General features: G+C 36.2%; 1 protein-coding gene across 13 annotated transcripts in view; it reads left to right on the plus strand.

Moving 5' to 3' along the window:
* The first annotated feature begins 1,566 nt into the window (after positions 1-1,566).
* RBM39 (RNA binding motif protein 39) overlaps positions 1,567-17,420 on the plus strand; it is a 30,511-nt gene continuing 14,657 nt past the window's right edge. For 3 of the 13 annotated variants that reach the window (XM_036321697.1, XM_036321698.1, XM_036321699.1), the window contains exons 1-11: positions 1,568-1,873; positions 2,488-2,552; positions 4,315-4,364; positions 7,801-7,873; positions 8,262-8,302; positions 8,951-9,145; positions 11,767-11,832; positions 11,929-11,982; positions 13,243-13,360; positions 13,749-13,901; positions 16,457-16,594. In XM_036321697.1, coding sequence (XP_036177590.1) covers positions 2,502-2,552; positions 4,315-4,364; positions 7,801-7,873; positions 8,262-8,302; positions 8,951-9,145; positions 11,767-11,832; positions 11,929-11,982; positions 13,243-13,360; positions 13,749-13,901; positions 16,457-16,594 — 939 coding nt within the window. In that variant the 5' untranslated portion in view covers positions 1,568-1,873; positions 2,488-2,501. Of the gene's footprint in view, positions 1,874-2,487; positions 2,553-2,778; positions 2,852-4,314; positions 4,365-6,989; positions 7,874-8,261; positions 8,303-8,950; positions 9,146-11,766; positions 11,833-11,928; positions 11,983-13,242; positions 13,361-13,748; positions 13,902-16,456; positions 16,595-17,420 lie in introns of all 13 variants that reach the window. The other 10 variants (XM_036321703.1, XM_036321706.1, XM_036321701.1 and 7 more) reach the window with 7 other exon arrangements.

Genomic DNA, 17,420 nt, shown 5'->3' on the forward strand with positions numbered 1-17,420 from the left:
GAAAAAAAAGAAAGGTCTATCTTTATGCTGTGATATTTGCACAATTGACAAGTCACGATACTGGAATTAAAGGGGAAAAGATTAGCTCACCTTTTCTAACAAATTATGCTTCTGTAATGATTTTCAACGCTTAAAAATTAGAAGATTTGAATTTTCAGGAAAAGGAATAGGAAAACATTACTAACTATGCAAAATCTATTAACCCTCTAAGAGAAACACTGTATGCAAAGTTAACTCAAAATGGAAAGCCTCTTTACACCTACATTTCCTCCAAATAATTTGTTTAGCAATAACAGAAGTTAACTTTTTGGAGAATTAAATATTTGCCAGACATGTTACAGACATCATCTCATTTAATCCTCACTACACTAGTAGGCACTCATTCATTCATTCATTCATTCATTCCTTTACTGAGTGTTCACCTGGCTGGGCACATGGCTGAACGCTGAGAATTCAGTAGTTAGCATTATTGGCCTAGCTCAGTCTCAGGAAGCTTAGCCTCCTAATTATATTACCCTCTTCCTCGTAGGAGAAAATGGAGGATAAGCTCTCAGGTAAACTTATTTTTCCAAGGTCACACAGTATTGGAGCAGCTACAGAACCAAGGTATCTCATTTCAAATCGTTGCCCTCAATCATTAAGCGGTTAGTAGACTTTTATAAGATTTTTTATTGTATGTCATCTTTCAATTTTTTTTCAAACATTTTCTTCTCTGCTCTCTTATTTTTCCCAGTATTGACCAAAGAACAAGTGGTGAATTTATACTCTTAAATGCCAGGCATCTGGGAGACTTCAGGGGTGAGGAGCCAAGCCAGGAGTGTGGGGGACAGACATCTTTGAAGAAAGAATAACACATACACAAGGCAGATCCTCTGCTCAGGGAAACAGATTGTTGTTGTTGTTTTTTCACCTCTCTGCCTTTCTCTACTGCTTCCAAGACGGTTTTGAAGCTGGACAGCTGAGACAGCCTATTCCACCGGCTCCCAAAGTCCGGGACATCTAATTTTTATTCTGCAGCCCTTCACTCTCTACCCCTGTCCGGTCTCTTCCTGCATTCTGTTAGGTGGTTTTCACTTCTTCAGCCTTGGTGGATAGTCTACATGACTATTTCAGTTTTACACGATCGCCATATGGACTAGGCTGCTTTATGGCGGGCGACCTTGACAGACACCTGGGTGGGAGGCCCAGGGGAGGGTGGGGCGGTTGGCTCTGAGGCTAAAACCTTCAGATCGCTGTAAGGAGGCGCCACGAGGAAGTGGCGACAACAGAGTTCCACTCAGCGTTGAGTTTCCTAAAAGACTGACAGTAATTGCACCAACTGCCTTTGCTCTAGCAACTTGCGCGGTCCCGCGAGATACAGACGCTAAGCCAGAGGGAGGAGTCAAGGGCGCCTGTCTGGAAGGGGGATGGGAATATCTATGGCGCAATCATTGCGCGAGATTGGGCTATGGTCGCTAGGGCCTTTCTTAGATCTCGCGATATTTCGGCCTATTCAGTCTGGAAATAGTGCAGCTTCTCGCGAGAGCCCGTGCCGAGGTCTCTTGGAGACCCCGTGTGTTTGTGTGTATATGCGTGTTAGTGAATGTGAGTACGGGGAAGCAGCGGCCGCCATTTCAGGGAGTCTGCGGACGCTGTCGCAGGGTTGGATCCTGAGCTGCCGAAGTCTCCGTCCTGCACTCCCGCGCGGCTTCCCTAATCCCATTGTTTCTTTTAGATTCGCTCGGGCCTATCCGCCCTCGGAGCCCGAAATCTGGGCTGGGCGTACCGCGGCCCGGGCCTAGAGACTTAACTGTAGCAACAGCGGCGGCGGCGGCAGCTGCAGCAGCCCTCCTCTCCGAGCACGAGCACCACAGGGGCCCAGAAGCCCGCGCAGGTAAGGCGATGTGGTTGACCGGAGCATTGTCAGAGGCTTTTTTGCGGTATGGGTCTTTTCTGGGTTGCGGACGCTCCTTTCAGGCGGTCTTTAGCGACGGGGGGAGGGCAGGTTTTCGAGAAATCGGCCCCATTTTGACGACCGCGCCCTTCTTTTCCGGTCGGGTATGTTTCAGGGTTTTTGGGTGGTACGAACCCCAAAGAGGCCTCGGGCAGATGGCGACCAGCCCCTTGGAGGCCTGGGCCGGCCGCGACCTCCCAACATGGCGCCAGCCGAACGCAGCCATGGCTCCCAACCCCTCCCAAGCGAGGCAGTTCCTTCCCCCAGCTTCTAAAATGGCAGCGCGGGTTCTGCGCGGAGAGAGGTCTCCTCGCTTGAGATTCCCGGCTTCTGTTTTTGGAGTTCATTGCGGACTTTGTAAAGTCGAACATTGCCTCGACTTTTCATGTGTTCTGTCTTAGAGGCATTTCAGATTTAATTGCCAAGCCTGTTAAAGTACTTTCATCGTGCCTTGGCTTTTGAAAAGGTTTTTCTGAAGTTTTGTAATATTCGAGTAAGACATTGAGCAGAATTGAAGAATATTTATTCATAGAATTACCTTGTTGTTTTCATAGGCGTTTAGAGAAAAATGGCAGACGATATTGATATTGAAGCAATGCTTGAGGCTCCTTACAAGAAGGTGAGAAAAAACATGTTGGTGAGGTCTATATATTTCTTAATTTAGCATTATTCACGAAACTACTGCTGAAATGTAAACTAACCTCCCCGGAGCCCTCTTGATTTATCTTATCAGAGATGCATTACGTATAACTTACAAAAGTAAATATATGCTATTGATGTAATAATATTGTGCAGTAGTTTCACTTCAGCGTGATGAATAAATGCCCATCTATCTCTCTTTGTAGACTTGCCTAACGATATCTCACCTCTACTCCCATGAATTCACCTTTGATTCCAGTGTGAACTGTCAATCATAAGGTAGTAATTGAGTGACTTATCGCTGTACCGTGGTCCCCTAGGTAAAATGACTCAACTAAGAATTACCAGCTCCAGTTTGGTATAGCAAAAAGGTGAATGTAGTGGTTTGGGAAAATAGCAGGGGTCCAAGAATCACAAAGTACAACCAGTCTGTGGCAAGCAAATATTTAAGTCTTACAAGAAGAAATGGGTGAGATTTAAAATTTTTTCTATGTATACATATAAAAGACTGGTTATATTAAAAACTAAAACAGGCAGGTGATGAACTGCTGCTCAATTAAAATTACTAAAATTCTTGGATCCCTGAATAGAAAAAAAAAAAAAAGGCAAAAGAGGCAGTATCACAACTTAGAGTCACTTGATGACTGTTTTACTGTTCTCCATATTGTTTTATTTTTAATTAGTCCCTGCCATATTTCACACTAAAAACTACAAAGGAATTATTTTGGCTTATAATAATAGTCTTTGACCCATTTCAGTATCACAGTAAAAATAAAGTGTCTTTTCATTCTTTCACCAGTTGGTGGTGAAAATAGCAGTATGCATGCATTATCACTGGTGTCACAAACTGTAAGCTTTGTAAGTTAGCAGTTATACTCCATTAACTCATGTAATCAAACTTTAAAATAAACATTGCGCTAAACCTTTTAAAAATAATACATTTGTTTTTGAGTGTATAGCACGACCATGTGGTACCAATTTGGATGAATTCTTTATATCTTTAAATAGTGTACATAGATTGTAATGCTTAAGACTCTTGAAGAGTTTTATATTTTAATGTTAAGATTCTTGTGTCTTAGTTTAACATGGATGAAATTCCATGTAAACAGGTATGGAAGTAGGAAATGTTTAGGTTGGACTGGTGGATTATTAATTGACTTTCTTGGGTTCTTGAGAGTCAACATTACTAAAGCAGTGTGAATCCCTGTTTGCTTCAGGGCGAGATGTGTGACAGAGGTGGCATCAAGCTCTTACAGTCCCAACCCTCCAACGGAAATGGGCGAAGATCTCAGGAATGGCATCGGTCACAGGAAATCGATAGTGGCTGGCTGCTAGCATGGCCACTTGGGGCTTAGGCAGAAATAGAGCCATGGTACTGACCAAAGGGACCATAGAACATCGAATAAAACTCAAAACAGGACTTCATTCATGTTTTAAAGAAATTCTATTTAACTACTTCAACACTGTAAATCTGGATAACTTAATAATCTATATAAGAAAGTAAAATTTAACATGTTAATATGTATTTTTTTATTTTTGTGTCTTGATGATTTAATTGTAAGCAACAAAGTGGTTAAACACATACCCATCTAAATTTTTTTATAGCCTTCCATGTTAAAATATGAATAAGTAATTAGTTTTAAAATTGTTTTGTATTTTCTTATTCCTATTCCCTTTACCCTTTGACAACTTGAAATGTTACCACTTCGTCCTCATGATGTTCTTCTATCAACCCTGCTTAGGATGAGAACAAGTTGAGCAGTGCTAATGGCCATGAAGAACGTAGCAAAAAGTAAGTTTTAAGAAGGGACCTGGGGTGGGGGAATTCTATGTGTTTGGGATCTTATTAAAGTTTTGTTCCTCTGGCTGAAGCATCAAACTAAGATTCTCTCCAGAAACTTTTCTTTTCCTCTTTTAGAAAAGTGGTTCTTTATCGTTTGGGATGAGAAACTATTTGAGGATATAAAACTATGGACCTCTTTCCCTAGATTTTAGGATATGGTTTCAGGGACCTTTTGGACACCTTCCCCTCCAAGTACATCCATGACAGTTTGGATGAGAGTTGTATCTTATGTCTTAATATTAATTGATGTTACCAAATATACTAAAATATCCACTGAAGATGGGTTAGGAAGAAGAAAAAGTAAATAATCAGGCCAGGGAAAGGATTGTTAGTTGTAAATTACTGAAGGATTCGGAGCTATGAATTATTTAAGATCCTCGCTGATTAAAGGCCCTTTTTGTCCTAATGCTATAGCATACTTAAGTACTTATGTTCCTCCTACATAGCGTTTGTTGTCTTAAAACTTTTTAAACTTAGTTGGACTTAATAGTAAGAATGGGGAATTTTTTAAAAATCAAGTGATACAATTTATTTGAGTTAATGAGTAACCCAAAATAGTAACCCAGTGCTACAGAATATACAGTAGATAAAATTCTAAGTAACAGTATAAATTAGATCTACTTTATAAGGTTGGATACTATTCTTGGAGTTTTCAGTTCTAAGATTAGTGATGTTACAAGCATTAAATTGTTTTGTTAACCTATGTTTGTAATGTATTAAACTATTTTGTCATGTTCATGAGCTCTTAATACATAATGAAAAATGATGGTAAATAGCCACTCCTTGGTTATTTTTTGGCTCTTTTCCTCCTAAGAGTTGAAAGTGCTTTTTATAATATACTACTTCAACATCTTCACAACAACTTTGTTAGGTTGATATAATTTCATAAAAAGATGAAAAAATTGTCAGGTGGGATTATTCAGGCTTTGCTACCCACATTTTTTTAAATTATAATTTCCTCAAAATAATGTAGTAGTAATGGGTTAAAAGTGATGTAAAATGTAGTGAATGTCCTATATTTTTTTCTTGTGGGAGTCTGTTCTTCACTAACCACAATATATTATGGGTATTAATTAGGTTGGGTTTAGTCTTGAATTGCTATATGAGGCAATCAACCAATCATGGCATGATTTAATGTCACCTGGTTTTAGACCTTTCACAGAGTAACTTTCCTAATTAATGGTTCTAATTTGCAATTCTGTAATCCAAGAAAACTTAGGAAGGGGGTGATATTCATATGAAATGACTGAAATGATGCAATCTAGGTATCGGGCCTGGTGAGTGAGTAAAACTCACAGTTAAGTACAGAAAGAATGAGGACATACACTGTAGGGCAGACCTTTGTTGTACCATTCTCAGATGTCACTCCTTGCTGCTAATACCATCTCCAGTTTTACTTGTTTTCATCCTGCATCTAAGCTCATTAAAGCCACCAAGCTTTTACAAGGATTCAGTGACTGATGCTTAGTGGCTTTTTTATCTAACGTAAAAATCTTTATGAGACTAAATAGAATGGACACTTTTCTGTAATTGACCGTAGGGATCTCTCTTGTTTAAGGGGAAAACTTTTCAAAACACTCCCAACTACTATCTGATATCTTTTAAGTGTACAGATTATTTCTCTATCAGCCTTCTCAGCCTCAATTATGTGTAGCTGATTAAATAAATGGCTCTCTTATTCAGTCAGGAACTTTCACCCACTTTTTGAATGGAATTATCTTTTCAAATTTCAAAGTTATCTAAAAGAAATTTTTGTTTGGTGATGGATATAATATAAAACAAGTAAATGTTCTCTGATTAATTTTTAGTGTAAGTTAAGTCAACCAAAGGAAGGTGCCATCTTGCATTTTTTCATCCTAAAACTTCATTGTCTAAAAAGTAATTGAGTGTCGGGATAGGTTTTTTTAAAAAATATTTTTATTGATTTCAGAGAGGAATGGAGAGGGAGAGACAAACATCAATGATGAGAGAAAATCATTGATCGGCCGCCTCCTGCACGCCCCCTACTGGGGATTGAGCCCGCAACCCGGGTGTGTGCTTTGACTGGAATCGAACCTGGGACCCTTCAGTCCACAGTCCGACACTCTTACCCACTGAGCCAAACCGGCTAGGGTAGGATAGTTTTAAGGTAGTAAGAAAATACACATTCTGAGAATTGAGAGACTAGTAAATATTTTCTTTAAAAAAAAATACTAATTCTAAAAAACACACACAAAAATAATATTCTGACTCTCAATGCATACACTCATTTGTATTCTAATAGTAAAAGGAACTAAGTTTAATATAACACAAATTGGTTCTAAATTGACTTACTTTGAAAAGAGCTATATACCCCTGAGTTTGGCAAGACATCAAGTACTGGAGCTTGCCTTCATGGGAATGTTATGTTAGTGTAACCAGTTCTCAAAGTCTAAATCACCATTCATTCAGTTAAGCTCTTTAGGAATTAGTAAAAAAAAAAAAAAAGGGGGATAACAATAAAATGACACAGTTGAAATATATTGGCTACTGTGGTGTGGATTATCTATAAATTTTGGAATAAATGACTTTTCTATTTTTTTTCTTATTTTCCAGAGTACTTTGCATTTAAAATTTAGATCTTCTTACATGGAAGAGGTCAAATCCAGTTATAGCAAAACACCTTTACTGCAGAGGCCATATAACCAAAAAGTCCAAAGGCCCAGCCCAGTGGACCATTTACTTCAATGATGTTCAGTACAAAATTCCACTGCCACTAAAGACTTTGGAAAGTCCCATTAAGTTGTAACAGGATTTGACTATTAGTATGGATTTTTATAACCCTTCTTTAGTTAACTTTGTTCTTTGAAGCTGCAATCCGTTATAGAGAAGTATACTGCTTTCTTGCACCCTTATGTTTTTGTCTGGGCTTTTATGCAGAGAATTGTATATTCTGAATGTCTTAATCAGGTTGCTGTCTATTTACCTGTCTGGGGTTGCCTTCAGATGTGGGTGGGGACTCATTAAAAGTCCTAGGAAGACCTTAAGTTGAAATTAATTCTCCAATATTTGAGTGTTTCCTTTGGTAAAATAAGTTTTAGGTCTTAAAAGAGGTAAATAGGTTTGATGCCTCTCTACTATGGGCTACATATGAGCAGAGCAAAAACTTTGTCTTATTTGTGGAAGATTGAGTTACTTTTTACTTTGTCCTCTAATTGATTATATTTAGGACTTACAGCTATTGCACAGACTTATTTAATAGATAGTGTCAGGTTTTTCAGGCAACAAAGTTGGAATGTTATCTTTTGCCCTTCTGGGCGTTGCTTTGATGACTTCTATATAAATAATGAGTGTAGCCTAATTTTCTGTCATGTGCTACCTAGCATATACATTTCTGACAGTCAGGTGGATTATCTTGAAATTTTAGACAAAAGTTTCTGCCTCCTTGGAAAGCTCTACATCTCCTTGTGATTGGAGTGTGGGTTTCAAGATTCCAGAAGGTGGGTGTCTTCATTTTCTATTTTCAATGCACTCTAAGATGACCTGCTTACAGGTTCTCTCTGAGGCAGACTTCAATGCTCTTGTGCTAATTTTGCTTTGATAGGACTAAAGAATTAAATGAAATTTCCAAATGATGTAGACTTGTCAAAATGTTCAATCTTTTAGCCATTACAAATTGACATTTTAGTGGAATAAGTTTATTTTGAAATGTCTTTCAATTTATACTGAAATATCTGAAGGCACCTCTAAAAGTTGGGTGATGGCACACTGAAGAATACAGAACTGAACACAAAGATGACTGACTGGCTTTTTACCTTTCAGAGCTTATAATTTTATAAAGAAATATATATAGAGATGTTGATTGTTGTTTTTTATTGCACCCCACAGGCTTGTATAAACTGGCATAAAAAGGCATACTCCATATTCCGGTATACTCAAAACTTTCAAAAGAAAGTATCTGAAATGATTACAATAAAGTCTAGGAGTGTCAATACATTTTACTGCAATAGTTTATCCTTTGTCATTCCTTATAATTTTGCTGATAAAAAACAAAATATTGATGTTTGCATGGCTGTTGAAAGTATTTAAAGTATAAATTGGGTCAAAAATGGCTTAAGGAAAATTAATGTACTTGATGGAAAATTTTATATGTGGTCCAACATTAATATTTAACTGTTAACATATTCTATTATAACTTTGATTTATTACTGTATGCTGTGGATTACAGTAATACCTGTTGGCCAGTTATAAGATGAACTTTTTATTTAAAAGTTCAAGTTTTGATCTCTATCTGCTGATAAGACCTTTTTCTTGTTAGAGCTGCAGCTGACTCTCAGGAATAGTCCCTGCTCTCTCAAATTCTTTGTCAACTGCTGATTTTTGGTAGTAGAAAGTAAAGGTTGGGTGTTTATCTTACCTAGAAATTATTTTTCCATAATATGATTATGTATCATTGTATGATATTAAAAAAGCAAAATTAATTTGCAATCAGATTTTTAAAATTCTGACCATAAAAGGCAGTATATTTTGGCAGATTCTTAAACCTGCAATATAATGGTGACTTTTTTTCTTCTCAGGAGGAAAAAAAGCAAGAGCAGAAGTCGTAGTCATGAACGAAAAAGAAGCAAAAGTAAGGAACGGAAGCGAAGCAGAGATAGAGAAAGGAAAAAGAGCAAAAGCCGTGAAAGGAAGCGAAGTAGAAGCAAAGAAAGGAGGCGGAGCCGCTCAAGAAGTCGAGATCGCAGATTCAGAGGCCGCTACAGAAGTCCTTAGTATGTAACTATAATTATGATGATTTTGGTTTGAGAGTCTTTGCTGGGTATCCAGATAGCAATTTAACCTGAGTGATTTGAACTGTGAAATTTTACTCTTCAGAGTGTTTCATTAAATAAGGATATTTGGCATAGAAGGACTAGTAAAGTGAAAAACTGTTTGTGGACAAAAACATCTGTTTTACTCTAGGCATACAGATTATTTTGTTATTCTATATTAAAATATTTTAGAACTGTATGCCAGTCCAAGCTAAAGCATTAGAATGCTTAACAAATTTTTTTTTATATGTAATGCCAAATACTTGGTATATGAACATTAACTGAACATAAAGTTATTTAAAAGTTAAAGCTCAGATGGATGTAAGTTACAATAGTCAATTATGTAATTTGTTAACAGTAATCTTATCTGTGTGGCTGTTTACAGCTGAAATGACAGACCTTTTGTGAATTTGGTGTATGCTCCTGGATAATGATGATTTTGGGGGCTTATCACATTGTTTGTATTTAAGGTTCTTTTTTTTTTTTAAATAAAGCACTAAATGTGCTTTGAAGGTTAAATCACTACAAAAAGTTGGATGTGGCTATTTAAGGTCCAAAGTTTCAATATAGTTATTAAAAACATCTCAACTGTGTAAATAACTGGTAAAAGCAAGGATTGAATCTAAGAGTCCTTGGTGCTTTCCTCTTAATAGACATACTGTTATAAACTGGGGTATGTTAAAATTAACACTTCTAACTTTAAAACTTGAAATGCTGAAAGTAGAAATCAAAGACAAACAGCTAAATCAGAACCTTGGCTCTGCCACTTGGGCAAGTTACTACAAGTTAACACTAAGCTTTAGTTTTCTCAACTTTTAAGAAAGAGGTAACAATTGTCAGAAAAACTATTAATGAAAATTGAAGAGAATGTAAATAAAGCACCCATCGTACTGCTATTCATGAAATGTTTTGGTGTTTGAAGCCATTAAAGTTATTATCACTGAGTTCTGATTCTGGTTCTTAAATCTTTAAAATATAAAGAATTGAACTCTTTGTTTTTTAAGTTCATTCTAGCTGCTTATTTCATAAACTTTCTAAAGTGCTTAAAGGTTCCACCATGTTTTTTAATTCCAAATGCTCTATTAAAAAACATTTTGCTTTTTCTCCAACTTATCAAAGTCTACTGCATTCTTTTTTTTTTTTAACCAAAATGAACTAAATAGGGAAAAGGATTATCTTAATTAATTTTGAGTACTATTTTCTCTGTTCAGTGACGAATGCTCAAAGTCAGCCTGTGATCCTGGTCTGACTTAAAAATGATTTAGTTTTTACATTTGGCTTCAGGTGATTTTTAACTATGGAGGCAGAAATTGGGACTTTTATAATTAAGGGAGAAGAAAGTATTTATACATTCTTCTTTGAACTTTTAATTTATTCAGTAAATGTATATTCTTATCAGTATTAGCTTGAATTGCAAAGACTTAAAACATTGTTTGCGGGTAGTTTTTATTGCGCGCTAACAGGTGGCGCGGGCCATTTTTGCTAATTTTTTGCGCAAATGGCAACGTTCAGTAAAATTACGATAACTTTAGTTTACGTATTTATACGTTACCTGCATTCTACCGCTAGTCTATAAAAAATGTATCAATACGTGTCTCGCGCTCTACTACTACAGTCAACGTAAAACGTACAAATACGTTTCCCGCATACAGTGTGTTAATACAAAATCATTTATTTGGAATTGCTTGGATGTTGTTAAGTACATGTGTAGCTCATGAAAACAAATTTAAATGGTGGGTCACAGACCACTAGATACTTCATTTTGCTACCTTTCTGGAAAAGAATAACGGGATGAGCACTAAGGGACATCTGATTTGTCTCTTAAATTTAGTTTCTTTTGGTCTTTCAAAATAAAAGGCCCCCAAACTGCTGGACCTTTTTAGAGTTATTTAGAATACAGAATAAATTTGTATTTTAGAATAGTTGTCTTTTTGATTTTTTTTTTTTTTTTGAAAACCTTTAATATGTCAAGTCCTCAAAAAAAGTGTTTTTGAAGAATTGAACTTCCTTCACATCTTTACTATGGAATATTTTGCCACAGGGAAGTGAAGTATGATGTGCTAGATGTGTTTTTATGCAGTCCCTGAGATTTGTTGTAAAATGGAATTTTGGAGTTTCATGATTATGTATAAATAGTCTCCTTATTTTTTAAAGAAATCTCTTAAGAAAACATGAATTATATGTATGTTCCTGAGAAAGTATGTGCAGAGATGCACGCCAAAATTGTTAACTTCAGTTATTTCTGGTGTGAGAGAAGTAAGGACTTCTGTTTTTCTTAAACCTCAGGAATGTATTCATAAGTGTATAATCTTTTAAAAACTATAGACTAAAAATAAGAATGAGCATTTTCAGAATTTAAACATTTTGAGGCTGTAACCTTTGGTCTTGGCACCTCTCAGTGGTCCAGGATAGATAACTGTAAGCAGTTTGCTTGGGATAGAATTAAAAAGTCTATTTCCTCTTCATAATTGAGGTGGAAAAGAAGCAGCCTAAACAATGTTAAGCTTGCTGGAGAGCACATGAACGTGATCTTAGCAAGACCCTAAACCTGTAACTAGTGTAATTTTGTGTTTCCTTTTTAGCTCCGGACCAAAATTTAACAGTGCCATCCGAGGAAAGATTGGGTTGCCTCATAGCGTCAAATTAAGGTTTTTAAACATACTTCTGAATTGTTTAAATTGTTTTTCAAGGAACTAATGTGGTGTACTTGTTTGGGTAACTTCTGAAACTTTTTAACTTTGCAGCAGACGACGTTCCCGAAGCAAAAGTCCATTCAGAAAAGACAAGAGCCCCGTGAGGTAGCTGTTGTCACTATTTATTTCTTTAGAACTTTTAGCTTTTATACAGCTTTTGTAATTTATACTAAATTTATACTAAATTTAGTGACATTAAGTAAATTGGACCATATTAAATGTCCTTTTGTAGTACTAGTACTGTTAATGTATTTCTAAATTTTCAACAGCTTTCCTTTTAACTGCATATAAATAAATCTTAACCAAGCTGACTGGTTTTTAAATAGTAGTCTTTGGTTCTTCAATGTTTCTATAGGTTATTTTCCTTTTAAATAAACATAAGACTTACCTGTCCAATTTACCATTTTGTTCATGTAACGTTTTATTATATTGGCAGCATTATATTCATAGCATTGTTCTTTACTGGTGTTCTGCCTTCCCTTAAAGGGAACCTTTTTTTTTTTTTTTTAAACTGATTTCAGATAGGAAAGGAGAGAGAGAAATATCAGTGATGAGAGAATCATTAATTGGCTCCCTCCTGCATACCCCACACTGGGGATCAACTCTGCAACCTGTGCATGTTCCCTGACCAGAATTGAACCGTGATTTCCTGGTTCATAGGTTGATGCTCAACCATTGAGCCACGCCAACCAGCCTTAGAGGAAACTTTTTAACTTTGAGTTTATCCTGTTACTTGGTATATTTTAATATTCCAGGATTTGGTAAAAACCTCAATTTTAAAAGCTCTTGCAGATATTGAGGTTTTTAACTCTCTAATATTTAATTTTCTATCTAAAAATTCCCTTTAGTTATCTTTCTCTGGATCTATTCCAGCTTTGTATCTCTGTTTTACAGTAATATTTTTAAAATCACTTGCTGATTTCTCGATGGGATGTACCAGAATTTTGTATAGAGTATTTCAGAAGTATTCCTGAGAATGAATGTTCAAAACATGGATAAGACAGACCATGTTTATGCTTGTATCATGAAGGATTCACTTAGAACCTTAACCATATAGTGAATATTTCATAATTGATGTTAATAGATACTTTTATTTTCCTTAAAACTTACAAAAGTAAATGTCATCTATTATGCTTTTATTTTCCCCCTTGGGCACTTTAGTTTCTTTAAATTTAGAAATGTAAGGCTATTTGTAATAATGAATAAATTGTAGCCCACTACTATAATTTCCTGTTTTAAAATAATGTTTTTATTGATTTTAGAGAGATGGCTAGAGAGATAGAAACATCGAAGTTTATTCTGTTTACTGAAAATGTACTTTAACAAGAATAAGTTATAAATTCCTGTATTTCTTACTCCCGTTAGGGAACCTATTGATAATCTAACTCCTGAGGAAAGAGATGCAAGGACAGTTTTCTGCATGCAGCTGGCAGCAAGAATTCGGCCAAGGGATCTGGAAGAGTTTTTTTCTACAGTAGGAAAGGTAATCTTGACCTATTTAGGGAGGTCATATAAGTGGAAATTGGAAACATTTCAATAATTGTCAGTATGACATAAAATGGAAGACATCTAAACACAAACCTTTTGATTTAGTAGAATTTAAATACAGAATTTATTTTTTGTTAACATTTCTATTTAACCTCACTTGGAAGTTAATAAATTTTGGTGGTGATAAATGTTACCACATTTATCAAAAAATAGAAGCTAGAAGTGGGCCCACAAATGTACTTATCTTTAAAAAATTTTAATAGCTCACACCTTTGCTTTGTCAATAATATGCCTCTTGTCTGTTTTTGAAATTATTATTTAGAATGGCTTATACTGGATGGTTCCAGAAACAACCTTGTGTTAAGTGTGTGTTTTCTTTTTAGGTTCGAGATGTGAGGATGATTTCTGATAGAAATTCAAGACGGTCCAAGGGAATTGCTTATGTGGAGTTTGTTGATGTTAGCTCAGTGCCTCTAGCAATAGGATTAACTGGCCAACGTGTTTTAGGAGTGCCAATCATAGTACAGGCATCACAGGTAATTTTTTTTTCTTGCTTTAGATTTTGATCATTGATAATAGTGGAAACCTGCTGTTGGCTTAGTGTTGTGCTGTAGTATTTTGTGCCTTAAGGTGTAAATACCTATTTCATGAAAAAGACTTGAGAACTTGATCTAGAATTTTATTGATTTGTAATAGTCTCTTAGTTGTTTATTAAGCATCCACGAACATGTTTTTTCCTTGCAGTTTGTCAAATTGAACAATTTTGACTTTTTTTGAGAGTACATTTATTAAAGTTGGGGACAATAAAACAAGTTGAGGATTAGAGTAGAAGAAGCAACAGGAGAGAGCCTAGGCAGAGCTACTTTGGCTCACTGAATAGTTAGAGAAAAGGGGGCCTTGGAGACAGGTTTATGGCTTTAGACCAGGAGAGCTGTGGCTGCTCATTGCTTCTTTGGTTGCAAGAGTTTAGGAGATGCATGCCTATGAGGTATGAAGAGGTGGGGAGGGAAAGGTATGGCGAGCTCCCAGGAGAGCGCACGCTAATTTTTTTAAAAAGTATATTGTATTGGTTTTTTGACAGAGAGGAAGGGAGAGGGATAGAGAGTTAGAAACATCGATGAGAGAGAAACATCGATCAGCTGCCTCCTGCACACCCCACACTGGGGATGTGCCCACAGCCAAGGTACATGCCCTTGACTGGAATCGAACCTGGGACCCTTCAGTCCGCAGGCTGACGCTCTATCCACTGAGCCAAACCGGCTAGGGTGAGAACACTAATTTTGACATTAAAAAAAAAAAATTAACATTTTCTGTCCTGGCTGGTTCACTCAATGGTTAGTGTTAGCCAGTGACCTTCAGAGAATTAACAATTCTTGGTGAGTATAACAAAAAATTAACATTTTCAGAAGATTTTACTTCATGTCAAGAATAGTTTGGCCCTGGCTGGCTAGCTTATTTGGTTAAGAGCATCATCATCCCAATAAGGCCAAGGTTGCAGGTTTGATCTCAGGGCACATATAAGAATCAACCAATGTTCTAGCCGGTTTGGTTCAGTGGATAGAGCGTTGGCCCATGGATTGAAGGATCTCTGATGTGATTCTGGCCAACGTCACGATGTACCTCGGTTGCTGGCTCAATCCCCTGGGTGCTGCATGCTGGAGGCAACCAATTGATTTTTTTCACATCAATGCTTCTCTTTTTGTCTTCCTCCCTTCCACTCTCTTAAGGCAAAAAAATATTAACCAAATGAATGCATAAATAAATGGAACAACAAATTGTTTCTCTCTTTTATCCTTCCCTTTTTCCCCCCTCTCTACCTTCCTGTCTCTAAAATCAATAAATTTTTAAAAAGTAGTTTTTGAATAGCCATCATTTCTAGTATTTCTTTAAAATAGGATATTTCAAACTAATTTAAGAATATCTTCTAGCCCTAGCTGGTTTGGCACAATGGATAGAGTGTCGGCCTTTGGACTGAAGGGTCCCTGGTTCTATCTCTGTCAAGGGCACATGCCTGAGTTGTGGGCTCGATCCCCAATGTGGGGAACGAGGGAGGCAGCCAATCAATGATTCTCTCTCATCATTGATGTTTCTATCTCTCCCTCTTCCTTCCTCTCTGAAATCAGTAAAAATATATTTATAAAAAAAAAGACTATCTCGCTGAAACTGGTTTGGCTCAGTGGATGGAGCGTCAACCTGCAGACTGAAAGGTCCCAGGTTTGATTCCGGTCAGGGGCATGTACCTGGGTTGCGGGCACATCCCCAGTGGGAGATGTGCAGGAGGCAGCTGATCGATGTTTCTCTCTCATTGATGTTTCTAATTCTCTATCTCTCTCCCTTCCTCTCTGTAAAAAATCAATAAAATATATAAAATTAAAAAAAGGAATATCTTCTAAAATAGTCCAGATTCATTTAAGAATATCTTTTAAGATAATCCAAATTGTAATGTAATTCCTTTATGCTGATTTTTTACAAAATTGGCAAAATATATTTTAGTTCATTTAGATTTGGAAAAATTGGGATGTATCAATATATTTATATAATAGGAAAGTATATGTTAGGATTCATCATCGGTACCTAAATAGTCGTGTTGGTAGGTTTTCAAATCACTGAACTAAATATGCCATAACTTCTAAATTTTAGGTTCCTCATCAGACTCATATAAGTTATAAATAAGCTTTGTAACCAAATCAGACTTGAAATTCCAGTTTCACTGCTAACAAGTTTATGCAATCATAATCAAATTATTTGCTTTATGACCTGTAAAAGGTGATAATGTCCTAGTTAATATTTTAGGAGTACTTAATGTTGGGTATTTATCACTTGATTGTATGTAAACAATAGAAAAGTAATTGGTCTGTTCTCTTCCTGTGATGGAGGAGTACAAACCTAATAGTTTATAGATTCATCTGACCACCAGGGCACAGAAGCATCAAATTAAATGAGATTTGAACTTACTTAACTTTAACTTTCTGTTCTCCTATACTAAAGGTACGCCAGTTTTTTATGATAGGTACTTGGGGGGAAAAATGACGTATGACTAAATGGTTTGATTTGATTTATAATGTGCCTTTTTACTTAATGTAACTTGTAGGCAGAAAAAAACAGAGCTGCAGCAATGGCAAACAATCTACAAAAGGGAAGTGCTGGACCGATGAGACTTTATGTGGGCTCATTACATTTTAACATAACTGAAGATATGCTGCGGGGGATCTTTGAGCCTTTTGGAAGGGTAAGTTCCAATTTCTTGAAACAATAGCTTTCAATAGGCTCTTGATCCAGATGTAACTATAATAATTTTGTATATCCGCTTTGTTATATTCTATAAAAGTTAAGATGGGGAGGGTGATTCTGCAAGGTTTTTGTGATAATTTCAATTGATCTTCAATATTGTGACAACTCAATCTATTCTTTTCCATTTGAAGTTAGACATTCTATTAACACATTGTTTGTGGGTAGTTTTTATCGCGCGCTAACAGGTGGTGGGGACCATTTTTGCTAATTTTTTGCGCAAATGGCAACGTTCAATAAAATTATGATAACTTTAGTTTACGTATTTATACGTTACCTGCATTCTACCGCTAGTCTATAAAAAACGTATTAATACGTGTCCCGCGCTCTACTACACTGGTAGAACGTATAAATACGTAAAAGGTGTAAACACGTTTCCCGCATACAGTGTGTTAATATGTTGTTATAATGCTACAGTAAAATGCTTAGTGAGTATTAGAATCAATCATTTAAAAAATCAACATGAATGATAAAAATGTCCTGAATGCATTTGGAGCAAGAATCTTTTTTCCCCTTGGTTTGTTCTTTTGGATGCTTTTGTTTCTTACTGAAAATTTAGGGGTATGTAGAGAAGTTTCTCTACAAAATTAAAGAATAATTAGATTTTCTGTTTATGTCCAGTGAGTCCTCATTTTGAAAAAGACATTTTATTGCAGAATAAATATTAATAGTAGGTTGTGCTTTGGTTTAAAAGATTCATTTTGTGCCCGTGAATACAAATCTTGGTTCCTGCTGAACCTTATCCACTAGCAATGTTCATTGATCTT

Source organism: Myotis myotis, unplaced genomic scaffold (assembly GCF_014108235.1).
Source record: "Myotis myotis isolate mMyoMyo1 unplaced genomic scaffold, mMyoMyo1.p scaffold_m19_p_9, whole genome shotgun sequence".
Lineage (NCBI taxonomy): Eukaryota > Metazoa > Chordata > Mammalia > Chiroptera > Vespertilionidae > Myotis > Myotis myotis.